The sequence below is a fragment of the Perognathus longimembris genome, chromosome 17 (assembly GCF_023159225.1).
Source record: "Perognathus longimembris pacificus isolate PPM17 chromosome 17, ASM2315922v1, whole genome shotgun sequence".
Classification (NCBI taxonomy): domain Eukaryota; kingdom Metazoa; phylum Chordata; class Mammalia; order Rodentia; family Heteromyidae; genus Perognathus; species Perognathus longimembris.
In genome coordinates this window covers 33,875,508-33,897,900 of record NC_063177.1, presented here as the reverse complement: position 1 = coordinate 33,897,900, position 22,393 = coordinate 33,875,508, and the positions used below count along the sequence as shown (strand labels likewise).

The following is a 22,393-nucleotide window of genomic DNA, read 5'->3' as shown; positions in this document are numbered from 1 at the left end:
GAGATCTACTTCCGGGTCATGCGTGGCTGTTGAAAAGAGTGGCGGGAGTAGCTGCAGGTGAGCGCTGTGGATCCCGGGCTCTTGTCGGGTCAAGGCTGCTGTTCTGAGCACAGGTCCGCAGGGGTTTGGTGGCCGGGGCGTCCCGGGACTCGTGCTCGTGCAACGCATCGCCAGCCTCCAAAGCGTGGAGCCTGGCCGTCGGTGGTTTGCTTAAACCTGGTTTTGCTGGCCCGATATGAGGCCCAGGGCGGGGTCAGGGATGAGGCCCCCTCCCTGGTGATTCATTTTCGTGGTGCTCAGCCGAATAACCGTGTGCCCGACTCGGTGCTCAGCGCGGCCGATTTATTTTTCTCACAAACCTAGAGTTGGTGGTATTAGACCAATGAGACTGAAGGTTTTTTACTTACTCCAGGAAGGTTAGGTGGCTTATCCAGGGCCACACTCACAGTGTCAAAAGAAATGAATCCTGTCCATGACCCAGCAATCCCAGTCCTAGGCATTTACACCAGAGAACGCAAAGACTTGTATCTGAATGTTTATAGCAACATTATTCATAATAGTTTAAACGTGTAAGAAAGCCAAAGAACTATCAAGTGATGGAATAAACGAAATGTGGTATAGCAATGCAAGAAAATATTTTATCTAGCTGGAAGTAACCAAAGAAAATAGCAGTGCATGCTGCTGAAACCTAGATGAACCTTGAAAACATGAAGCTAGGCATAAGAAGGCAGTCACAAAAGGTCGCATAGTGTATAATTATGTTTACATGAAATGTATATAACTTATATTTACATGAAATATTCAGAATAGGCAACAGATGTTTCGTTGAAGAGAGGAGGAGGAATGGGCAATGACTTTACTGGCTGCAGGATTTCTTTTTGAGGTGATAAAAATGTTCTGGAGTTAGTGGTAATAGTTGCACATTGAATATACTAAAACTCACCAAACTATTTTTTTTTGTTTTTGTGGGGATTGAACCAATAGTCCTGTCATAGTCCCAGCCCCACATTACTCTATTTTCATAACACACATTTAAAGTACTTCAATCATGTTTACCTCCCCTCATTACTGTCACTTTCAAAAGGTGACTTTAAGGGGCTGGCCTATTGATAGAGTGCCTGCCTTGCATACATGAAGCCCTGGGTTTGATTCCTCAGCACCACATATATAGAAAAAGCTAGAAGTGGCACTGTGTTTCAAGTGGCAGAGTGCTAGCCTTGAGCAAAAAGAAGCCAGGGACAGTGCTTAGGCCCTGAGTTCAAGCCCCAGGACGGATAAAAAAACAACAACAAGGGCTGGGGATATGGCCTAGTGGCAAGAATGCTTGCCTTGTATACATGAGGTCCTGGGTTCAATTCCCCAGCACCACATATACAGAAAATGGCCAGAAGTGGCGCTGTGGCTCAGGTGGCAGAGTGCTAGCCTTGAGCAAAAAGAAGCCAGGGACAGTGCTCAGGCCCTGAGTCCAAGCCCCAGGACTGGCCAAAAACAACAACAACAACAAAAAGAATGCTCTCATCCGTGTCTTATCTCTCTTCCTTTCAGGCAACTAATTTGATAGCACGTATTGATGGCTCTATTACAGTCATCCTCACTGGCTTCCACAGAGAGTGATTCTGAGGAGTTGCCAACATTTTCCTTTCTGAAGAAGGTACCATCTTTAACAAAGAGGAGGCAGTCTCAGAGAGTGGAGAAGATTGTAGTGGTTGAGACTTCTGATTCTGAGGCCTCACATCCTCCATCACCAGAATTGAAAGGTCTACCATGTTTCCCAGACACAGATGGAGACGCAGATGCAACACTCACCCAAACAGAGCCGGTCAGAGTACTAAGCAGTGGAAGTGAGGATGAAGAGGAAATTACCCCTCTGGCTGAGAGGCTAACCTGTAAATTTTTGACACACAAGCCGCTGAGCCCTGAGGACCCCAGCTCCCCAATTAAAACTGTTTTGGATCATCAACATGACTGGAAAAAGCAGCCATTTCTAAAGATCTCTGATGTTTCCCTCTATAATACCTCGAAGAGAGCAACAGATAACCAAGACCCTGTTTTAAACAGTCCATGTCATCAGCTTCTAGCCTCCCAATCTACCTGCCTTGTCCAGAGCAACAGGTTGGCAGAAACAAAAATAAATTCTGACACCTTCCCACCTCAGAAGAGAACCAAGAAGAGTCAGAAGGTTCAGAGAAGAGGTTCTCAGCGATGCCAGCCACAGAGACAAACAAGCTGGAAGGAAAGCACCCCTAGACAACCAGAAAGAAAGAAGGCAGCACCAGCCAACAAGCTGAAAACTCTGAAGCCAGAGGAATGCTTAAAGCACATTATTGTGATGCTGGATCCAGGTCCTCCTAACATCTGTCTCCACACTGAGCTGCGCTCTCTGCTTCCTGGACCTCCCCACTGACAGGCCCTTTCCCATCTGTTTCAGTGCTTTTACAGATGGAAGGTGGGGGCCAGCTCCTCAGAGCGCTGCAGTCCATGGAGTGCTGCTGTGTGATTGAAGCCCAGGCTGTGCCTTGCAGTATCACGTGGCGGAGAAAGATAGGGGTAATAGTTCTAGACATTTATTTTAAAGTGTGTGTGTGTGTGTGTGTGTGTGTGTGTGTGTGTGTGGTGTGTGTAATTTGGTGCTGTAGGAGGAAAACAGATGGTACTTTGGATAATTTGAAGAGGACTTAATAAAGGGGCTGTTTTCCAAGGCATGGGTAGGGTACAAGGAAACTACAAGGGACAGCACAGTAGCTCCATCTTGATAGCGTAAGTGAGGGCTTTTCTATCTCAGTACTGGTGAAATTTCATATGAGGTATTTCTTTGTAAGGGGCTGGTAGGGCTCGGGATAAGGGTAGTCCTATGAACTATAGAATGTTTTAGCAGCATCTGTGGTTTTCACCCACTTGATGCCAGTAGTGCCCCTCCCAAGTGTGACAATCAAATATGTCCTTTCGGGGGGAAAATTGCCCTGCAAAGACGCACCTGCAAAGCTGTTAACCATCCCTAAGCCTGAAGAGATGAAGGGGGAGGTGGTTAGCAGAATCTAGAAGAATAAAACTAGAAATGACCACCTTCAAGGAAGCTTTGACCTAGGGTAGAGCCGTGTAGCAAATGTACAATAACCCCACTGAGAGGGAGCAAGGAAGGAAATCCTGACTTCACTCTCCTCTTTCAGCTTTCTGGCTGGAAAATGGAGGGCATGAGGGCCAGGTAATATCTGTAGCTATTGCCTGCTTGCTCAGAGTGGCCAGAAGAAGATAATCCATCTGTGTCTGATGACTTGTTCTCTAACTGGGCTTTGGGAATTGGGGCTGTGTTTGAATCCCAGCCTCATGACTTTTTTGCTGCAACTCCAGGCAAGTCATCACGTGTCTTGGTGTCTCTTTCCTTGTGTGAGTGAGACAGTGTTATATCTCTTGTCAGTCTCCCTGTAGTGGGGTCCAGTAACTAGTAAGCACACAGAACCTGTTCCTGCCCTGCCCTGGCTCCCCAGGTTAGTGCACTTCCAGTACCTAGCTTTCCTCTTATCTGTGACCCCAAGTTCTCCTTATTTTTGGTTAGGAGATGAAACTTTCTCAATAAGACACTTTTCCACTTTTTTTTTTTACATCAGGTGTTAGCAAACTTGGTATTCACAGTGCTGTTTATCCTCCCAAGACACCTCCACAATCTTTCAGCTATGGTTATCCTGAGGGAGGAATTCCCCACAAATCACAGGTGGAGAAATAGGTGCAAAGCCCTTAACAGCCTGATTGAAGATCACAGCTGAAACCAGAACCAGAGCTCCCAGGACACTTTGCTGTATTGGGGGGTCTTGCTCTTGCTTGGGGGGACCAAATCGGAATATTGGAAGAAGTCCTGCTTCCCAATCACTATGAAATTGTGCTGCAGTAGGATCATTGGCCCAGAAGCAGCCTAAGCTTTGAGTTCTGGCTCTGATGAAGAAAGAGAAGGTGCTCCCTCAGATGGAGGTTTCTCCTGGGATTCTTCTTCGTTACTCAAGAGGTTTCTATGTATTTGTAAGGTCCACCCAGATCTTAGCATCCAAATTCAGAGCCAGAGTTGTTTATTTGTTCCCTCCATTCCTCTATTCAAAATGCATAGAACTACTACAGCCAGAATATTCAGTGTACATATGTGATGAAGGAAGTGGGACATATGAATGAAATGAGTCTGAGGGGAGAGAATGAAGCCCCCGGACACTTGGATGAACATGTTAAATTGTGACATACACACCACCTTATATAACCTTTTGAAGCTCAGAGGTTTTTGTCTTTTGTTTTTGTAATGTATAGAAAAAAATGGGCTAGGGCTGGAGCTGTAGTGGTAGAGTGCCTGCCTAGCAATCTCAAGGCCCTGAGTTCAAACCTTAGCATTGAAAATTAAATTTTTTTTAAATACCTAGGGAAAAAAAGAACTTGGCAGTTACTTCATATCTTTCAACTTGCTGTTTTCCTTCCTTCCTCCTCTGTGTATGTGTGTGCATGTGTTGCTGAAGATCAAACCCAGGACCTGTGCATACTAGGCAAGCCCTCTACCACTGAGCTGCCTTCCCAGCCTTGGTCTTCATCTCTTCTTCCATGTCTGAGATACCATGCACCATTGAACAGTTGAAGACTGGGGAGAAACTGGTTCTTATTATTGTGACATCATTCAAGAAGAAAAGGATGATGCACAAGGGTTGGGGAGTTTTTTAGCTGAACACCTGGGCCACTCATGGTGACTCCACACCTGTTGACTTCCCTTTGTCAGGATGGAGAAGACTGGATGGAAGAGCCCATAATTCTGGTGATGCTCATGGCAGAGACTTTTGAGTCTTTGGTCTACAACTTAAAGCAGGTGGGCAGGGCCAAAGGGATAGGGCTGGGCATGGAACTATGCCCGCCTCTTACTGAGGAGCAAGTGGTCATGCCCTTTCTGCCCCTTCATGCAGGGAAGTCCCAGCAGCGCTGAGAAAGACAAGGAAACCCTTCGTGGCTTCGTAACTGACATCACAGCAAGGACAGAGGGAAAAGCACTCTCACTGGTGATTGTGGACCAGGAGAAATACTTCAGGTTTGAGTTTCTCCTGACATTTAGATGCTAAAGGGGCAGCTCTGGAGCCACCAAGGGTGTTTATTCATCCCAACTATGAATCATCTGCAAGACAACATCCCTGAACAGCCCTGTGGGATATGCTGAGGCACTTTTGTGCCTCTTCTGTCCAAGCTCAGCCTGGAGCTTCTGTCCTTTGATTTTCTCCCCTGCTGTAGTGCTCAGAATCCTCCAAGGAGAAGGAAACAGGGAGTGGCAAATAAACAGGCCAAGGAAAAGAAGCAACAGAGACGAGAATCCAGCACAGGGCCTGTGGTGTCCAGGGTAGACATGGAAGAGGTAAGAACTTCCTGTGGCCTGAGTCTTGAGTGCACACTGGGTCATTTAACCAGATTTCCTACTGAGACAGAATAAAATGCCCTCTAGACACAGCTTGCTTCTGTTATCAGCCCCCACTAGAAGTGAAGGGACCAAAGAGGAAGCTGAGAAGTTGGGGTGAAGCTATAGTAAACAGTGAGGGTGACTTTCTGGTCTCTACATTTCTAGCCCATTGTTGCCTTGGTGTTTCTAGGCCTTGGTGGATCTGCAGCTCCACACAGAAGCCCAGGCTCGGATTGTACAGAGCTGGAAAGAGCTTTCTGACTTGGCCTGCGCATTCACAAAAGCTGTGGCTGAGGCACCGGTCAAGTGAGTGTCCCAGTACAGCCAGCCTCTGTGCTAGGTCTGGCCCTTACTCCCTGGTTCTTCCAAAGAAAATGTCCCTTTCTCCTAAATTCTGCAGCCAGCCATTGCCTCTTTGGAGGCAGAAGGAGCTAATGTCATGGTGAGGCTTTTTGGAAGAGCACTGAAGCCTAGTCCCTCTGAAACATTCTTATGTGCAGGTATGCGTTCTACAGGTGATGCCTCATTACCAGGATCCATTGTAAGTCCTAGCAAGGCAAAACTCTAGCCTACTTAGTTCAAGTTTTCCTAGTCTGAATTTAAAGTTAAAAGGCCTTAGACACAATCCTATCCAAGTCTTCTATTTTATATTTGAAACTGGAAGAGATGTACAGGTCTGAGCTCTAGTTAACAAATGAGAACCCACAACTCCCAGTCACCTGATACCCAGTCCTTTGGGCAATAATGCCTCTCAGTATAAGCAAAAGAATTTGGTACCTGTCTAAGGATAATACCTGGATGTTCAGTTGTTTCTGTGGTGCTGGGGATGGAACCCATGGCATTGTGCATGCTCAGCAAGTGCTCTACCATTGTGTCACACCCTCAGCCCACTTTTTTAGTGTATGTTCCAGTCCTGGGGTTTGAATTCAGCCTGGACACTGTCCCTTAGCCTTTTAGCTCAAGGCTAGTGCTCTGCCACTTGAGCCACAGCCCCACTTCTGGCTTCTTGCTTAATTGGAGATGTCTCACTTTACTGACCAGGCTAGCTACTTAGCCTCCTGAGTAGCTAGGATCATAGGCATGAGCCACCAGTGACCAGCTCTCAAGATGTAGTTGTCAAGGCAATTGTAACTAACACTGTACTTGGCTATAAAGTGATGACTTCAATCGTTGAAGACTCAAATTGGCCAGACCTAATTGTAGGCTTTTCAATCTCCATTTGTCAGAGTGGTGAATACCTAACTCAACTCTGCTGTTTGCAGGAAGCTTAGAGATCAAACTAGCTTCTCCTTCTGCCTGGAGAGTGACTGGGCTGGAGGGGTGAAGGTGGACCGTGCTGGCAGAGGACTCACACTGGTCTGGAGGAGGCAGATTCAGCAGCTGAACCGAGTCAGCCTGGAAATGGCCAGTGCCATTGTAGATGCATATCCATCCCCACGGCTCCTGGTGCAGGTATGTACTTTAGGGGTCACCCCCTCCCCCCAGCTTCTTTTGCCTTCAGTGGGACCAGAGGACTTCACATTGTTGGGGGCCCAAGAATGTCCTGAAGGTCAGCAGTATGTGTTGGATGACTTGGGTGGGGAGGATAGGCTCTCATCCCCAACCCAAGCATGCCAATTTCCTGGCTCATGGATAAGTGATGACCATGGATGGTATGGTATAAAGACGTCATTTACCATTTTCAGGCATATCAGCAGTGTTGTTCAGATCAAGAACGCCAGAATCTGCTGGCAGGCATCCAGGTGCGTCGTGGGGTGGGTGTGACTTCCACCTCCCGCCGTGTAGGGCCAGAGCTGTCCCGACGCATCTATCTTCAGATGACTACTCTGCAGCCAGACCTTTCCTTAGACAGTATTGACTAGCCCAGAGGGACAGGAGGAAGGCTGGAGCTCTCTACCTCCCTAGACTGGAAACCCAACAGCGATTGACCTGAAGAACCTGCTGGGCACAAGCCTGAGACCTGATATTCCCTTCACCAGTTCTGTTCCTCTCCTAGCAAAATTCAGTGCCACAGACAAAAACCATCCTGCCCAGCCAGCCCTCAAAACACAAAGGGGCAAAGACAAACCACTCAGACATGGATTTAATAATTGTAGAAACCCAAAACAATCAGCATCAAATCTCTAAGTCGGAGTGAATTCTCACCTGCAGGTTGGCCTGACTAGGCTCAGCCACTGAGCTGCCTCAACCAGCCAAGGAACTATGACACTAGGATGAATTCTGCGTTATCGTATCTCATCATGTGTACTATGTGTTTAGTTTTAATAAAGCATTTGTATCAATGGCTCTGGAGCTTGGAGGAAGACTAAAAGAATGTGTAGTGATTCTGAGAAAGGTACAGACCTATGCAGCAGAGCTATGGTTGCAGAAGGAGAGAACAAAATCCTTTCTTCCAGTATCACAGTTGTAATAGCAGACCTATCCAGATGGGCCATGAGGACTAAAAGCTGGACCCTGCCCTCTGTCTTAACTGACAGGTTCTTACTCTCTCCAGGGAGGATCTTGAATCTGGGAGTTTTTAAGCAATGAGCACCGTGACATGGTCACTTCTGATCCCTTCATCCAGCTACTGCGGCAAGAGAATGCTTAGTGTAGCAGCCAGGAGAATGGGCAGCTACCTCATTTGTGCTACTCTTCAGTTATACAGTGCTTTTCTGCTTCATGAGTTACTGATTCCTTTCATTGCTTCCCTTTTGTTGCAGGTCTAGGACTGAGCAATTCTAAACCTGTTTCTATGACGTTGCATTTTCAGGCTGCCTTTGAGGTATTTAGTCACACCACGTAAGATGGCGCGGTCACAAGCAATGCAGCTTTGCAGAGAGACCTGCCTCCTTACTAACTGGCAATCAGGGAGTTAATGCTCTAAGACTGAGGCAAGGAGCCAGGCCAGCTGCCATTTGTGAAGCTACATAGGTTGGGGCAGGATGCCACAGGACTAGCCCAAGACCCTGATCTGATCACAGATCTGTGTCATGCATCAGTCTACTGATTCTATACACTAGATGAAACATAATTCTGGTGTGAGTTCTGTTCTTATGGGACACAAAGGAGGTCAACTGGCATGGAGGAAGAAAAGAACACATAAGTGGAAGTTGGGTTGTGCCTCAGACTAGCTGGGGAGACCATAGGCAAGTCAGGGAAGGCCTTGGTTTCTCTGCCTCTAAGTGTTACATGGACCTAACAGTGAAGTCCTTTTCATAACCAGATTTTGTATGACAGCTAGAATGCTTGAATCCTAAAATGGTCTCCGCAATTTAGGTTGGGTTTGCTAAAACGTATTCTTCTTGTCCCCAGTAACATACTGCTTCCTGATCTGCCCTAGTTACCCCAGGAGAAATGAAAGGTTTGTGGCATACAAAAGTATAAATGAGAGCTGACCACTGAGTAGAAATAAACCTTGCCTTTACACAGCTTTGTTACCTACAAAAGGTTCTGTTTTGCTCCCCAGCCCTAAGCCTATTCCTTTAGGCATGCAGGTAACTGTCCCTTCCCACCTCCTATTTCTCCTCATTCCACCAGGGCATCCTGACTAAGGAATACAGGAGTCCTCACAAAGGGCAGGTGCCACTCAGCAGCCACTGGGTGATGGCAGGTAGGTCTGATGCTAAGAAGAGGCTGTGTCCAGCAGAACCCAGTTCCATAGGAATCCAAGCTCCAAGGCCGAGAGGCAGCAGGTGTGGAGGACAAGCTCACTGCTGGGAGTCGGTCTGGAGGACCCACTGCAGGATCTCATGGCGGCGCAAGCCCTGGACGGCATTATCGTAGATGGCGTTCACACTGGTGCAGAGGGGCTGCTGCTGCAGTGCCGTCACGCGGCATGCCACCACTCCACCTGCCACACACAGCAGCAGCAGCAGCAGTAGCAGCTTCAGCACTGCCCAGGACCGAGTATGCTTCCGTGGTGGTGGTTTGCGGGGGCGGGAGCCAGACTTAGATTCTAGAAAGAGAAAGTCGGTTGGCAAAGCAAATTCAGTCCAATTGAGAAAACTACTGTACAATCTATGTGAGTCTCTGATACATGATCCACTTCCCCTCCTCAAGCCCTGCACAAAAAAAATTGCCTTAGGAATGTCAGAGCTCTTAAAACTTTGCTTTCCCAGAGTCTGAAACAGTCTTTTCCCCAAGGTCTCAAGCGAGTATACTTGAAATGGAAACTCATTCTGCATGTCTCCAGTGGCTCAATCTCTAGGGTCTTAAGTTCTCCTTGGTAACAGGGATGATCTGGTCCCTCAGGACTGAAGCAAGATGAGCTTATCAGAGGCATGCAACAGGGACAGACTGTTGCCCACTGGGGAAACAAGATCTAGATTTACTAATATCGTAAACATCATTATCTATTATATGTACAAAAAGAAAGCTTGCCCAAGTGTAGTAGCACTTTACCTATAATCCCAGCAGAGGATTATAGGGAGGCAGAGGTAAAAGGATTGTTGAGTTCAGAGGCCCCCTCCAAAGAAAAACAGGCCATCAATTATTACTGGGAATGGAGGACAAGTAACTACATACAAGTAGCCACATACTAGGAGATATATGATACATGTATTCTAAATCCTTTGCAATGAATGAACACAGATTGTATTTATAACCAGAAAAAAAAGTTTTGAGATTTTTTGTTGTTGTTGGTTGTAGTACTTGACTAGGTATACTCCCTGAGCTCTTTTGCTCAAGGTTAGCGCTCTACCACTTTGTGCCATAGCTCCACTTTTGGTTTTTTTGATGGCTAACTGGAGATGAGTCTCACAGGACTTTCCTGCCCAGGCTGGCTTTGAACTGCAGTCCTCAGATCTCAGCCTCCTGAGTAGCTAGGATTACAGGTGTGAGCCACCAGCACCCTAAGTTTTGAGATTTTTTTCAAACAAAATTCTTTAAAACTTGACAATACCTACAATGCTAAGAATGACATGATCCTGTTTTCTCTTTTAATTCTAACCCTATCCTGTAATCAGGCATAATCCTCATTTCCAACAAGAAAATTAAAAAAGGTAGCTTAATCAAGGCAAGACTGAGCAGGCCTCCACCCTTCGGCAAGAAGCTTCTTCTTCCCCTCCTCCCTTATCTGTGCCTCTCCTCAGAGATCCCTTTTGATCCAGAGTATATGATTCCAAAATACAGAGGTAGGCACAATATTCAAATGTGCTTTTAGATCAGTGGCTCCCTGGATGCATGCCAAATGACTCCTCTGATGTTCAAGCAAAGAGCAATTTCTTTCAGCTTGGATAAAATCACAGTACTATTGGCTCTATGGTGAGACCACACCATCTACTTAAAAGTCACCCAGTCAAAGCGGGACACCAGTAGCTCATGCCAATAATCCTAGCTACTCAGGAGGCTAAGATCTGAGTACTAGTTTGAAGCCAGCCCAGGAAGGAAAGTCCATGAGATTCTTTGTCAGTCACAGGGTTTGAACTCGGCTTGGGCAATGTCCTTGAGCCCTTTCACTCAAGGCTAGCGCTCTACCACTAGAGCCACAACTCCACTTCTGGTTTTCTGGTGGTTAACTGGAGAGTCTTGCAGACTTTCCTGCCCAGGTTGGCTTTGAACTGCAATCCTCAGAGATCTCATGAGTAGCTAGGATTATAGGACTGAGCCACTAGTGCCCGGCCATGAGATTCTTATATCTAATTAACGACCAAAAAAGGTAGAACACACACACAGTCCCCCAGCCAGGTCACATGCAATCTCAGTGACTTCAGAACCTCATCCTATAGGTTAGGTGAGACTCCCTGTCCTGGGAACGCTCTAATACACAGTTGATAAAGACACAGGCCCAGCAGTATGTGGATATCAGCTCTCTCGGAAAGTCCCCCATTCTTTATAACCACACTCTCAGGCCCTGCTAGGCTATCCCAGACCTGATAGTACAATTTGTCTCGCTATAGTCTGCAGGCTCGCTCTCTCATCCATGTCTAAAAACTCATCTTGTGCTGCACTTCTTCTGGAACCTTGCAACAGAGGGCAAACTCACTTGGAGCCTGATTTGTTTCCTTCTTGGGCTTCTTCTCCTGCTCCTTCTTAGATGTTTTGAGGGCATCATACTCCTTTCTCCGACGCTCCTTCTCTTCCGCCTTCTCCCGCTTCCTCAGTTCCCGCTCCTGAGCTTCCTTAGCTCGCTGCTTAGCTTCACGCTTCTTCTCTGCCTCTAAAACAAAGCAGACCGGCACATAACTCCTCTTCCCAAGTAAGAGGATTGCAGTCCAGGCCTTTCTAGGAATACAGCAAGAACCTACCCTGAAAATAACCAATGCAAATGGGCTAGAGGAAAGGCTTGATCAGTAGAGAGCCTTCCCAGCAAGCATGAAGCTCAGAGTTCCATCCCCAGTACCACCAAAAGAAAAGAATACTAAAATGGAACTGCCACACTTCTGCTCTGCAGCAAGCACACACTCTCTAAATAACAAGCATCTCTCAGTGTTTGGACTTGCTTAATAAATACTCTGTGGTTCTTAATTACATGCAATAGAGAGAAGGGTGAGAAAACAAGAGGGACCAAAGGAAGGCATGGGTGGTAAGTATGATATTCTTCTAGAATTAGGTACTAATCCAGAAGGCAGAGCAAGTTAGGCACAGTGCTGAACACTAGTATACCCAGCATTCAGGAGACTAAGGTAGGTTAATCAGTGGAGTCCAGAAGTTTACAACCAACCTAGGGTCAGTATGTGTGTATGTGTCTGCCTTTCTCTGTTACTCTCTCTCTTTCTCTCTCTCTCTCTCTCTCTCTCTCTCTCATACACACACACACACACACACACACACTCACACAAATATACACCACACAGAGTACACAAGAACAAAAGCAGAAAGCAGAGCAATTGACAGCTGCCTAGACCTTATCTCTAAAGTGGAAGAATTGATTCTATGGAACTTTTATCTTGCCAAGCTTCAGAAATACATGTGGAAGAGGGCAAGCAAGAATATGAACACTTCCTTTTAGGGTGAGTGTGTAAGCTATCGGTTACTAAAACCTATCAGTCATCTCAGCTAACTTAGGAATCTGCAACACACATTTACCTAGAAGCCTAAGTGTGTTTGCATGCAGTATCCAACTTCCAAATTATTGGGTTTTAAAAATGAAGCTCCAAATTAGTTATTTGGAAGGCTGAAATACATGTTTCTAAAGCCAGAATGCCACAGAATGATGGTCAAATGTCCCTTCAAAGCTCAGAAGCCTATGCGCACCACCTCTTAAGTCCTGTAGCTTTCCACTGCAGCTCCATGTTCCAGCTAGGCACTGAGGGTGCCAGGAACATGCTACGCCCAGCCTCTAGGGACTATGTGCATCAAGGGGAGGCTGTAAGGGCCAGAGGACACGTGGCAGGGCTCACCACGGTGGCTGAGCAGAGGGGAGGGTTGGGACTCAGATAGAGCTCAGGGATGGCCTGCAGTCAGTGCTGTACACGTCCCTCGGCAGCCGTGGCCCTGTAGTAAGGGGGCCAAAGTAAGGGGGCTCAGAGGTCAGCTAGCCAGTTGCAAGTACCCTGTGGTTGCAGTTTAAATACTAAAACAAGTGGAAACTGAAAGAGAAAATGTTCATAATAGCACAAAAATGTGGAAAAACTTTGACAACAGATATACAAGCCTTGTATATCAAATCTCATACCACATGGCTAAGCTACACTAAGAATGAACTGAGTAAATGGCATATACCCCACCCGCAGGTCAGAAAAATATCAATATCAAGATTGGGGGAAAATCTAGCTGTAGATTTACAGGACAGGTTCCAGTGCCTAAGCCAATTGCTCTCTAAAGGAAGAAGACAATACAGAAGTGACCTCTGTAATACAGAAATATGTGGCCTCAGGAAAAGCAGAGGTGCTGAAGGATGACAGGTAGGATGGCTACTCAAGTCTGGCCACTCCAGAGAAGGTCAGGGGTGACCTAAGGCCACACTGGAGCAGACATGAGGCATCCCAATAGGGAAGCATGTAGAAACTGAAGGGAAAGAAACAAGCAAGATGGGAGCTAATGCCCAAGCAACAGCAGAGGCTCACATAGCTGAGTTAATATTAGTAGCACAATGCACCCTCATGTGTGAGATAAGGCCAAGAGGCAACAAGTAGGCTTGGGCCACAGTGAATCTGTTGGTCACATCACTGAGTTTAGATTTCATTTTAAGCTCAATGAGATGCCATTAGAGCACTTAAAGCACACAGCAACATTAGTCCGTTAACTTTTTTTTTTTTTTTTTAAGAAAAAAGATCTGATGACTCACACCTGTAATCCCAGCTACTCAGGAGGTGGAGATTGGATCACGGTTCAAGGCCAGCCCAGGCAAAAAAGTTGGCAAGACCCTATCTATGGTCCGAGCCACTAGGAGCCATAAATAGGAGGATCTTGGTCTGAAGCTGGCCTCAAATGAAAACACAAGATCCTACCTGAAAAATAAGAGCAAAAATGGGCTGGTGGTACAAGGCCCTGAGTTTAAGCATATACTTTTGCAAAAAAAGTAGAAGAAAAAAATAAAGATCCCCTAGGCTACAAGAGAGACCATGACTGTGGAGATAGTAGAGTCATAGAGACATGGTTAGGCAGTGCTGTAGCACTGTGGCACTTTTCAAAGGTGACACTAGCAATGGAGAAACAGTGACGGAGGACTAACCGATGACAGCCTGATGTGAGACTAACTGAAGAAGGGAATCACCGGCTCCTTTTCTAGTTCAGGCTGAAGGAGAGCATGAATGTAATTTCCTACTATGGGAGAACACTGAAACGGCTGAAGGGCAGAAGGGGTCTGCATTAGGCCTGTTTGAGATATCTTTTAACCCTTCAATCAGAGACAGAGGATAAGCAGTTGCTTATGACTCTAGAGCTTGGTGGAGAAGCCAGTACTAAAGAGTCAAAGGACAAGGATGACACCATCTGCCACCCCTACTCCCCACCTCTCTGCTTTTCTGTACTCTCCTAAGGATCCCAACTCCTGAAATATGAGGCTGTGCTGACCGGGGCTTGGACCAGGAAAACGATCAGGAGATGGCCACTGACCTCGTTCCACCTCTAGCCGCCGCTGTCTCTCTCGCTCCTGGTCTGCCTGCACGGCTCTCATGTGCTGCAACACCTGCCAGGGGAAGAAGAACTCTGAACTACTCACAGTAGGAGGCTCCACAGCCTCTGTCTACTCAGAAGTCTCAAACAAGCGGCTGCACATTTTTAGATACCCAGTCACCAGGGTCCCCAAAGCCATACAGAATTAATGAATATAATCTTATCTTTGTATCAAAGTTACTGCTCCAATCTTACATCATGTAAAAGAGGCATAAGAGCCTAACTCATTACTGTCAGGATCATGACTACTGGTGAAACACAATGGCTACTAGAAACTGAAAAGTTCCACCCATTCACAATCACTCTCACCCATGTGATTCCTGTTAACCCCTACCACTCCCTCCCGGCCCCTTATCCACCTCCCTCTTTACCCTATCCCCAGCAACACTCTCTGACCCACAGGGCAGCCTCAGCCTTCCCTCCATGCACTCTCCTGACCTCCCTTCCTCTGGCAACCTCAGCCCACCCCATCCCTTCCAGCTCCTATGGAATCAGCATGGGGTTCTGTAATTCCTTGCTACCTATCTGTTTTAGTAGTCAGACCTCAAGGTCCTAAAGAGCAAAACTGTCCTGTCCATAGCTATGGCACGTGGCCTGCAGTGTGGTTAATGAAAGGCTGGCTTAACACTACCAAAGGAAGAAAATACAGGGCTGGACACATGGTTCAAGTGGTAGAGAGCCAGCACAGCAAAAGAAAGCTGAGCAAGTACAAGGCCTTGAATTTAAACCCAGCTATTGGCAAGAAAGAGAGAGGAAGGAGAGAGAGACAGACAGACAGACAGACAGACAGACAGACACTGCTACAGTGATCTACCCAGTGCTCATGGTAGAATGTAGCAGAGCTAAGACCTGAGCACAAGTCCTCTGAGTGGAAGAGAGCTCTAAAAGAAAGGTGCAAGCAACCACCCAACTTGAACTCTACATTAAGTTCCTCAAATTGTGTGTTTGCGCGCTAGCCCTGGAGCTTGAACTCAGGGATGCCATCCATGAGGGGTTTTTTTGGCCTGTTCTAGGGCTTGAGCTCAGGGCAAGAGCAATGTTCCTGGCTTCTTTTTGCTCAAGGCTAACACTCTGCCACTTGAGCCACAGTGCCACTTATGGCCTTTTCTATATATGTAGTGCTGAGGAATCGAACCCAGGGTTTCATGTACACAAGGCAAGCACTCTACCACTAGGCCATATTCCCAGCCCCATCCCTGAGGTTTTGTGTTAAAGGCTAGTGCTCTATCACTTGAGTCACAGCTCCACTTCTAGCTTTTTTTGTCCCAATAAAACAATGATCAGCATAGTAGCATTCTGGAGTGTGTGAGCTGAGCAGAAGATGGTGTTGTTGTGCTACTTGTCAAGTAAATGAAGAAGCAAAGAGGTTTGCCAGCCAGGCTAATTCACTCAGATTTAGTGCTGTAATTAACTTGGAGCTGTCAACACCCCTGGAGGAAAAATCAAGGAGGGGCAAGTGGAGGGGGGGAGAGACACTTGGGAGGGAGCATCGTGCTTACCTTGTTTGCACACTGCTTACACTGCTTCTCATCCAAGCAGTCACCTGCCACTTTGGCCAAGACAGGATCCAGGGGATTGTCCTTCAGGTCCAGCCACTTCAGGTTCTACAGAGACAGGCAAAGAGGCTGGCTACATTGCACAACATTGCACACACAGTCCCTCGAGGTGGAGTACAAGGAGCTGGATGAAAGCTCCTGGGTTCACTCTGTGCCCCATGGGGAGTACCATCTGCCACAGGGCTGACATGGTAGCATTTCTAACCGCGGTTCTCAGGGTTGTGCTCCAACAGTTCCAGAGCCCTTGGCCACACATGCCTGTGCAGCCTGGGTACGTGGGCATGTGCTTACCTTAAGCTGAGCAAAGCTGACAGGAAGGGTGACCAGCCTGTTGTTGAGGAGATCCAGGTGCTGGAGGTTGACCAGACGGCCAAAGTCTGCTGGCAGTTGCTGCAGCTTGTTCTTACTAAGGTCCAGCTTCACTAGGTGTGTGAGGCCACAGAAATCCGACTAGGACCAAAGAGAAAATGCCTAAATCAAGGGCTCACATGTCGGTAGAACAATCTAGGAACTCCCAGGCCATTCTAGTAGGCATTCACGCATAAACCCCAACCCTACCTTTACCAGCTATCTCTCCTTGAATTACAATGCGAAGTCCTGCCACTCCTGGGAGTGAGTACTGAGTGTGTAAGCACACAGAGCTTAGCAGAGAGTTAGCATAAAAGACACGCTCATCCCTCCCTCCTGTCTCTCTCCAGCTCAGCTTGCTCACTACTGCTAAGGCACAAAGGAGCCTTTTCTGTCCTCCTACAGCATCCCATCACTGTCTTCTCCAGGACGTCTGAAAACACAGTATACGAGTCACTGCAGAGGCACGTGCCTAGAATCTCAGCTACTTGAGAGGCGAAGGCCAGAGGATTGCTTAAGCCCTGGAATTTGAGGTCATCCCAGGCAAAATCAATAATACTCTAATCGCAAAAAAACAAACAAACAAGAAAATAGATCTGAGGGTGCAGTTCTGTGGCACTGATTGTCTAGTAGCACAAAGCTTACAGTCTGACTTTTTTTTAAAGTATGCTTAGCACACAGGGTCCTGGGCTTCTCCCCCCAGTATACCTTCCCCTTCCAAACTATGTGTGATCATTCATCTTCCTGATAAGATCCTTGTGTACTCAGTCTCAGTCATCTTTGTTATTTACAGTACCTAAGCAGCACTGCACTGTGCACAGGTACTCAATGAGTGTTTTCAGAATAACTGGTTGAATGACTGAAGTCCATCCTATGTATAACCTGGCTCTTCTTCAACACAAATCAGATTAAAACAGGCCCAACAATCAACCTCTGCTAAGCACTCATTTGAAAGTGACATCACAACTCAGCTAATGAGGCACTGTCTGTGCTCTCTGGAGACTTGTAAACACCAGTGTATCTGTGCTGCAAAGTGAAATGAGTTGTCATAACAGACAACAGAACAAACTCAACTGAAAAGTGAACTTAGGCTGGGCAAGGTGGTGCCTGCTCATGAGCCCTTAGGCTGAGACAGGAGGATCTTGAGTTCAAGGACAGCATGGGCTATATATATAACGAGACAGGTGCTGAGTGATATCTGGCAAAGTATATAGGAGGTGAGAAGCTTCAAGGATTGCTACCCTTCTTTATTAGACACAAAATACTTCCTGGAATAGAAACAGTTTATGATGAGCTGTGTGAAGAATAATGACAGGGAATGGACTAATGATCCAAAGAGCAAACTGCCAACTTCTGAACTCAGTCCGAGAGTCAGAGCCCTACAGGAAGCTAGCCTGAAAAGCAGAGAGTGCTGTGGAAGGATGAAGGGAAGAAGAGGGTATACTGACAGCCAACATGGCCTGACAGCAAAGGAGCATTGTTATATACTGTTGCATGATAGGTTAGGGACTGAGGAATCCAGTGCCTACATAGGTACACATAAGAGGAGGGAGTTGTGCAAGAAAAACCAAGACGATATGACTTATTTTGCATGTGCTGTACAAAAAAAAAAAAAAAAAAAAAAGCAGCATCAGGCACTGGTGGTTCATGCCTGTAATCCTAGCTAGCTACTCAGGAATCTGAGATCTGAGGACCATGGTTTGAAGCCAGCCTGGGCAGAAAAGTCTATGAGACTTTTTTTCTTCCCAGTCCTGGGGCTTGAACTCAGGGCCTGAGCACTGTCCCTTGCTTCTTTTTGCTCAAGTCTAGCACTCTACCACTTGAGCCACAGTGCCACTTCTGGCTTTTTCTATATATGTGGTGCTATGAAATGGAACCTAGGGCTTCATGGATGTGAAGAAAGCACTTTACCACTAGGCCATGTTCCCAGCCCATCTATGAGACTCTTATCTCCAATAAACTACTCAGAAAAAGTCAGAAATGGCATTTGGCTCAAGTGGTAGAGCACTAGCCTTGAGCACAAAGAAGCTCAGGGACAGCACCCAGGCCTTGAGTTCAAGCCCCAGGACCAAGGGGGGAAAAGGGGAAGATGCAGCAAATCTCTAGTGATTCAGGTCCTCATTTAAAATCATATCCTTTCTTGTTCTTCAACCAAGGATGCACAGAAGGGAAAAGGGACATTCACAAGGAAGCTGTTCACACTTTCTCCCCGGAATTCAGAGCAACTTACCCAATAGTCTCTACCTTGCTCTACATAAAAGGGAGGTAAACTGCTTTTTATAAGGAATAAAGCAGACAAAAGATGAGTCCAGTGAGTCTCAGCCAGTATCCTGCTGATTTCAGTTTTCTATAGCCTGGCTTTCCCACTGTTCTAAAGAATAAGGCCTGTACCTCAATTCCTTTCTCCGTGGGACAAACCATCCTTCTCCACTGGTCTCTGACTAAACACACTCAAGATTTAGTAGGGGCCTGCATAAAGACCTAATCTGAAATTATACCTATGATGCCTCCACCTCAGCAACAGGAAAGTCAGCATCCAAGGGTCTAGGACACAGTTGCTTGCCAATCTTACCGGTAAAGTATTCAGTTTATTGCAGGACAGATCCAGTACTGTAGCCTTTGGAAGTGCAGCCTAGAAAGGGAGATGGGAAAAACATGTCAAACCAACACCTGGAATAATTCTGTGGTGACTGCTAGTGAATCATTTTCCAGAGAAACTTCCCCTGATTAGAAAACAAACAAAAAACCTATGCCAGGTATAATGGTAATCCCACTTGTAATCTCATCACTCAGAAGCTAAGGTAGGAAGATTGTGAGTTCAATGCCAGGCTGAGCTAAGCTGCAAAGAAAGAAAGAAAGAAAAGCATTAAAAATAATGGACAGGAGAAAAAAATGAGCCAGCCAAGTAAGATCTAAGGAAGAGTGCAAATAGGAGATTTTTTTGGCTTGGAACATCTAAAAAAAGGGGGGGGGGACTTCAATTCTAAAAAAGTCTCAAGAATGGCTGGGCCATGAAGGTTCCCACTTGTAATCCTAGGTACTTAGGAGACAGAGATCTGAGGATTGAGGTTCCAAACCAGCCTGGGTATGAAAGTTCATGAGACTTTCACCTCCAATTAACCACCAAAAAGTTGGAAGTGGAACTGTGGCTCAAGTGGTAGAGAACAAACCATGAGCAAAAAAGCTATGGGACAGATCCAAGGCCCTGGGTTCACAGCTCAGTACCAGCAACCCCCCCCCCCCCAAAAAAAAACTATCTAGAGTACTTTTTAAATTTTCTCTACTGTTCCCTCTTCAGCAGGTCTAATGTGCACTCTCCCACTTAGGACCTTTCTCTGAGAAGTCATTCAATATCCATACATGTTGACTGACTAACATGAACATAGAAAACAAGGGACTGCCACTGACAGCAAGGCCCTCCTGGGCCAGCTCCATTTTTCCATGGTATCCAAGATTGGAGAAGCTTTGCAAAAAAGACCCTTTCCCCCACTAGGGACAGTGCTGCAATGACCAGATGCCTGGAGTAAACCATTTCAGACAGCAGTACCAGGCCAGGCTGAAGCCAGGCTAGCCATCTTCCTGGAATAGGAGAAAGAGGCAAGCATTCCGTGAATGATTCTAGGCCAATTTGCACTTCCCAAATGCCAGAAAGTACTAAAGGTAAACTTTGATCATCTAAAAAAGTTTTGGATACTACAAGGGTGAGAGGACTAAACACCTACCAGTCTTATGCTTCCTTTCTGACGTTTTAAATTACGAGGACTCTTAGCACCATTTTATAAATGAGGAAATCTAGATATAAGGGTTGCTTAACTGGCCTAGGGCACTCAGCTATTGTGCAACGGCACTGTGATATGAGCTGGGAACGTCATTCTAAAGACCACACAGCCAGGGTGGAAGGAAGACTGGACAAAGGGCATATGTAAGGAAAGTATAGGTCATTAAAAGTGAGGACAGGCAACGAGATTGTGGGTCCCAAGTGGCCTCTTTGAAAAGCAAAGAGATGGGATCCAGCTCCACGTTGGCAACAAATTAGTTACTTGATCTCCCACGGGGGCAGGGGGTGGGGGGGAGCTCCCCTGCTTCATTCAGTTTCCGGGTGAAGGGTGGAGGTGAGCAGTGAGCAGGAATTCCTGACAGTCAGCGAGGTTGGGATGACCTGGCCAATTGGGCAGAGATTTCACTTTGTTCAAAGGAAGGCCGCCTCCGGGCTGGAGCGGCCAGAGATTGCCGGCTTCCTAGAAAAGCCCCAGTGCTGAGCCACACCCAGGTCTGCTTGAAGGCCTACTTCCCCTGATCCAGTCATTCATTCATTCATTCCCCGAAAGCATCCAGGTAACCAAGCGGCGGGCTGTTCCTCCAAGTCCAGCATGGGAGATGGACTTTGTTCCAAACCGATCAGAGTGACTCTTGGCCCTTTAAAGAGCCCAGACAGGCAGAACCTCCCGGTCTTCTGGAACTTGGCCAAAGTGACACGTGTCCATCCCAAGAAGCCCGGTAGGGCCCAGCTCGGCCTCCCGGGGGACTTAAGTTATAAAGACGGGGAAACTGAGGCTTGGGGAAAGAGGAGGCCCAGGTAGGGGTGACCGCCAAGCTCTAGGTGAGCTCCGGGGCCACGTGGGACGGTACTGACCAGCTCCTTGATGGGGACCTCGTTCAGATCGCTCAAGCTCAGGTCCAGCTCGTTGCCGTCCAGCTTGTCGCGGAGGTTCCCGCCCTTGTTACTGGTCTTGGTCATGATGACGCCGGCTGAGCGGGCCCGGGCTCCGGGGTTCGGACGGGCAAAAGAGGGAGACGGAAAGACCCGCTCGTTGGCCCGGCGGACGCGTGAGCCACAGACACACCACCTGCGTCCTTCGCCGCTGCCGTGTGGTCACCTCCGCGCGGACGCCCGCCCGCCTGCTCACTAGTCCGTCCGTCGGCCGCACTGCACGCCCGGAGCCCCGCTCCCGCTGGTGCCGCCGGGACGACGACCACTTCCGTGTCCACGTCACCTTCCGCGACCACTGAGATGGACTGGGCCAGAGCGGCTCGAGTGTGTGCAGGCGCGCCCTCTGGAGGCCAGGATGGTGCACTGCATGGAGACGCCGTGGCCAACGGGGGTGGGGAGGGGGTTCCGTGCCAGACAGGCAGCTCCTGTTCTCTCGGTGGCAAGGCTCCAGGCTGCCAAAGGGAACCGGATTGCACGGTGGGTGACCTGGTTTCGCATCCGAAAGGGCTCCCATTCTACCACTCCAAACCCTCTCCCCTTTGAAGTTGGAGCAGAAGCTGGGCGTTCTCCAGAATGTCTCCCTGTCACCAGAGATTTGATAGATCTCTTCTCCACTGCCTTGTTTCTCTCCCTCCCTCCCCACCCATCCTTCCCCAGCCCCTCTCCCCCCTCGCCCCAAGGTTTTTCTAGAAATCTGGCCACATCGCTCCTCTGCTTCCAGCTCAGCTATCTCGAGGATACAGATCACTTTCCTTTCTAGCCCAGGTCCTGCCGGCTGGGCAGCCCCCTCACCAGCTCTACCCCTATCCTGGAGGCCCCTTCCACACCCCACCGTCCCCCGCTGGGCCCTGCCTTCCCCACACACCTTTCCTGGCTCACGTCTTCTTTCTTGATCCTTCACCAAACCACCTCTGACCTCCTGAACATACCAGACAAAATTAGGGCTTCCTCCTCCCAGCTCTGGTAATATTAGACTTGTGTCACCTCATCAGATGTGGTAAGACTTCAACTCAGCAGAACCTCAGGCACTCACCCAACTGGATATCAATTCTGGCTCTGCCACCAAGCTCCTACAAAACCTTAAGAGATTGCTCTGCCATGGTCTGATCTATGGATGTGTAAGAAATGTGAATATCATAATTGACTAGGTGGGCTGGGAATGTGGCTTAGTGGTATAGTGCTTGCCTACCATGCATGAAGCCCTGGGTTTGATTCCTTAACACCACATAAACAGAAAAAGCCAGAAGTGGCACAATGGTTCAAGTGGTAGAGTGCTAACCTTGAGCAAAGAGAAGCCAGACAATGCTCAGGCCCTGAGTCTAGCCCCAGGAC

The 22,393-nt window shown here is 47.6% G+C and overlaps 2 protein-coding genes across 2 annotated transcripts; one reads left to right on the top strand and one right to left on the bottom strand.

Annotated features, from left to right (window-relative positions):
• Positions 1–23: 23 nt before the first annotated feature.
• Positions 24–7,372, top strand: Eme1 (essential meiotic structure-specific endonuclease 1). The gene is made up of 9 exons (XM_048365624.1): positions 24–57; positions 1,546–2,342; positions 2,429–2,547; positions 4,745–4,831; positions 4,926–5,047; positions 5,245–5,365; positions 5,598–5,713; positions 6,670–6,859; positions 7,093–7,372. Exons 2-9 carry the CDS (start codon positions 1,571–1,573, stop codon positions 7,267–7,269), a joined length of 1,704 nt encoding a protein of 567 aa, XP_048221581.1. The 5' UTR covers positions 24–57; positions 1,546–1,570; the 3' UTR covers positions 7,270–7,372.
• A 101-nt stretch (positions 7,373–7,473) lies between these two features.
• Positions 7,474–21,305, bottom strand: Lrrc59 (leucine rich repeat containing 59). The gene is made up of 7 exons (XM_048365626.1): positions 20,984–21,305; positions 18,923–18,982; positions 16,294–16,452; positions 15,946–16,050; positions 14,387–14,459; positions 11,373–11,546; positions 7,474–9,344 (listed from the first exon to the last, which is right to left on the bottom strand). The coding sequence occupies exons 1-7, from the start codon at positions 21,086–21,088 to the stop codon at positions 9,097–9,099; spliced, it is 924 nt and encodes a 307-aa protein (XP_048221583.1). The 5' UTR covers positions 21,089–21,305; the 3' UTR covers positions 7,474–9,096.
• Positions 21,306–22,393: the final 1,088 nt, after the last annotated feature.

Excerpts from the sequence above, each read along its gene's own strand:
- Lrrc59 (XM_048365626.1), bottom strand. The coding sequence starts at position 21,088 with ATGACCAAGACCAGTAACAAGGGCGGGAACCTCCGCGACAAGCTGGAC. Across the intron at positions 18,983-20,983 it reads AGGTCCCCATCAAGGAGCTG|GCTGCACTTCCAAAGGCTAC; the intron begins GTCAGTACCGTC and ends CTCCCTTTCTAG. Across the intron at positions 14,460-15,945 it reads GTAAGCAGTGTGCAAACAAG|GTGTTGCAGCACATGAGAGC; the intron begins GTAAGCACGATG and ends TTCCCCTGGCAG.
- Eme1 (XM_048365624.1), top strand. The coding sequence starts at position 1,571 with ATGGCTCTATTACAGTCATCCTCACTGGCTTCCACAGAGAGTGATTCT. Across the intron at positions 2,343-2,428 it reads TATTGTGATGCTGGATCCAG|TGCTTTTACAGATGGAAGGT; the intron begins GTCCTCCTAACA and ends CATCTGTTTCAG. Across the intron at positions 4,832-4,925 it reads TGGTCTACAACTTAAAGCAG|GGAAGTCCCAGCAGCGCTGA; the intron begins GTGGGCAGGGCC and ends CCCTTCATGCAG.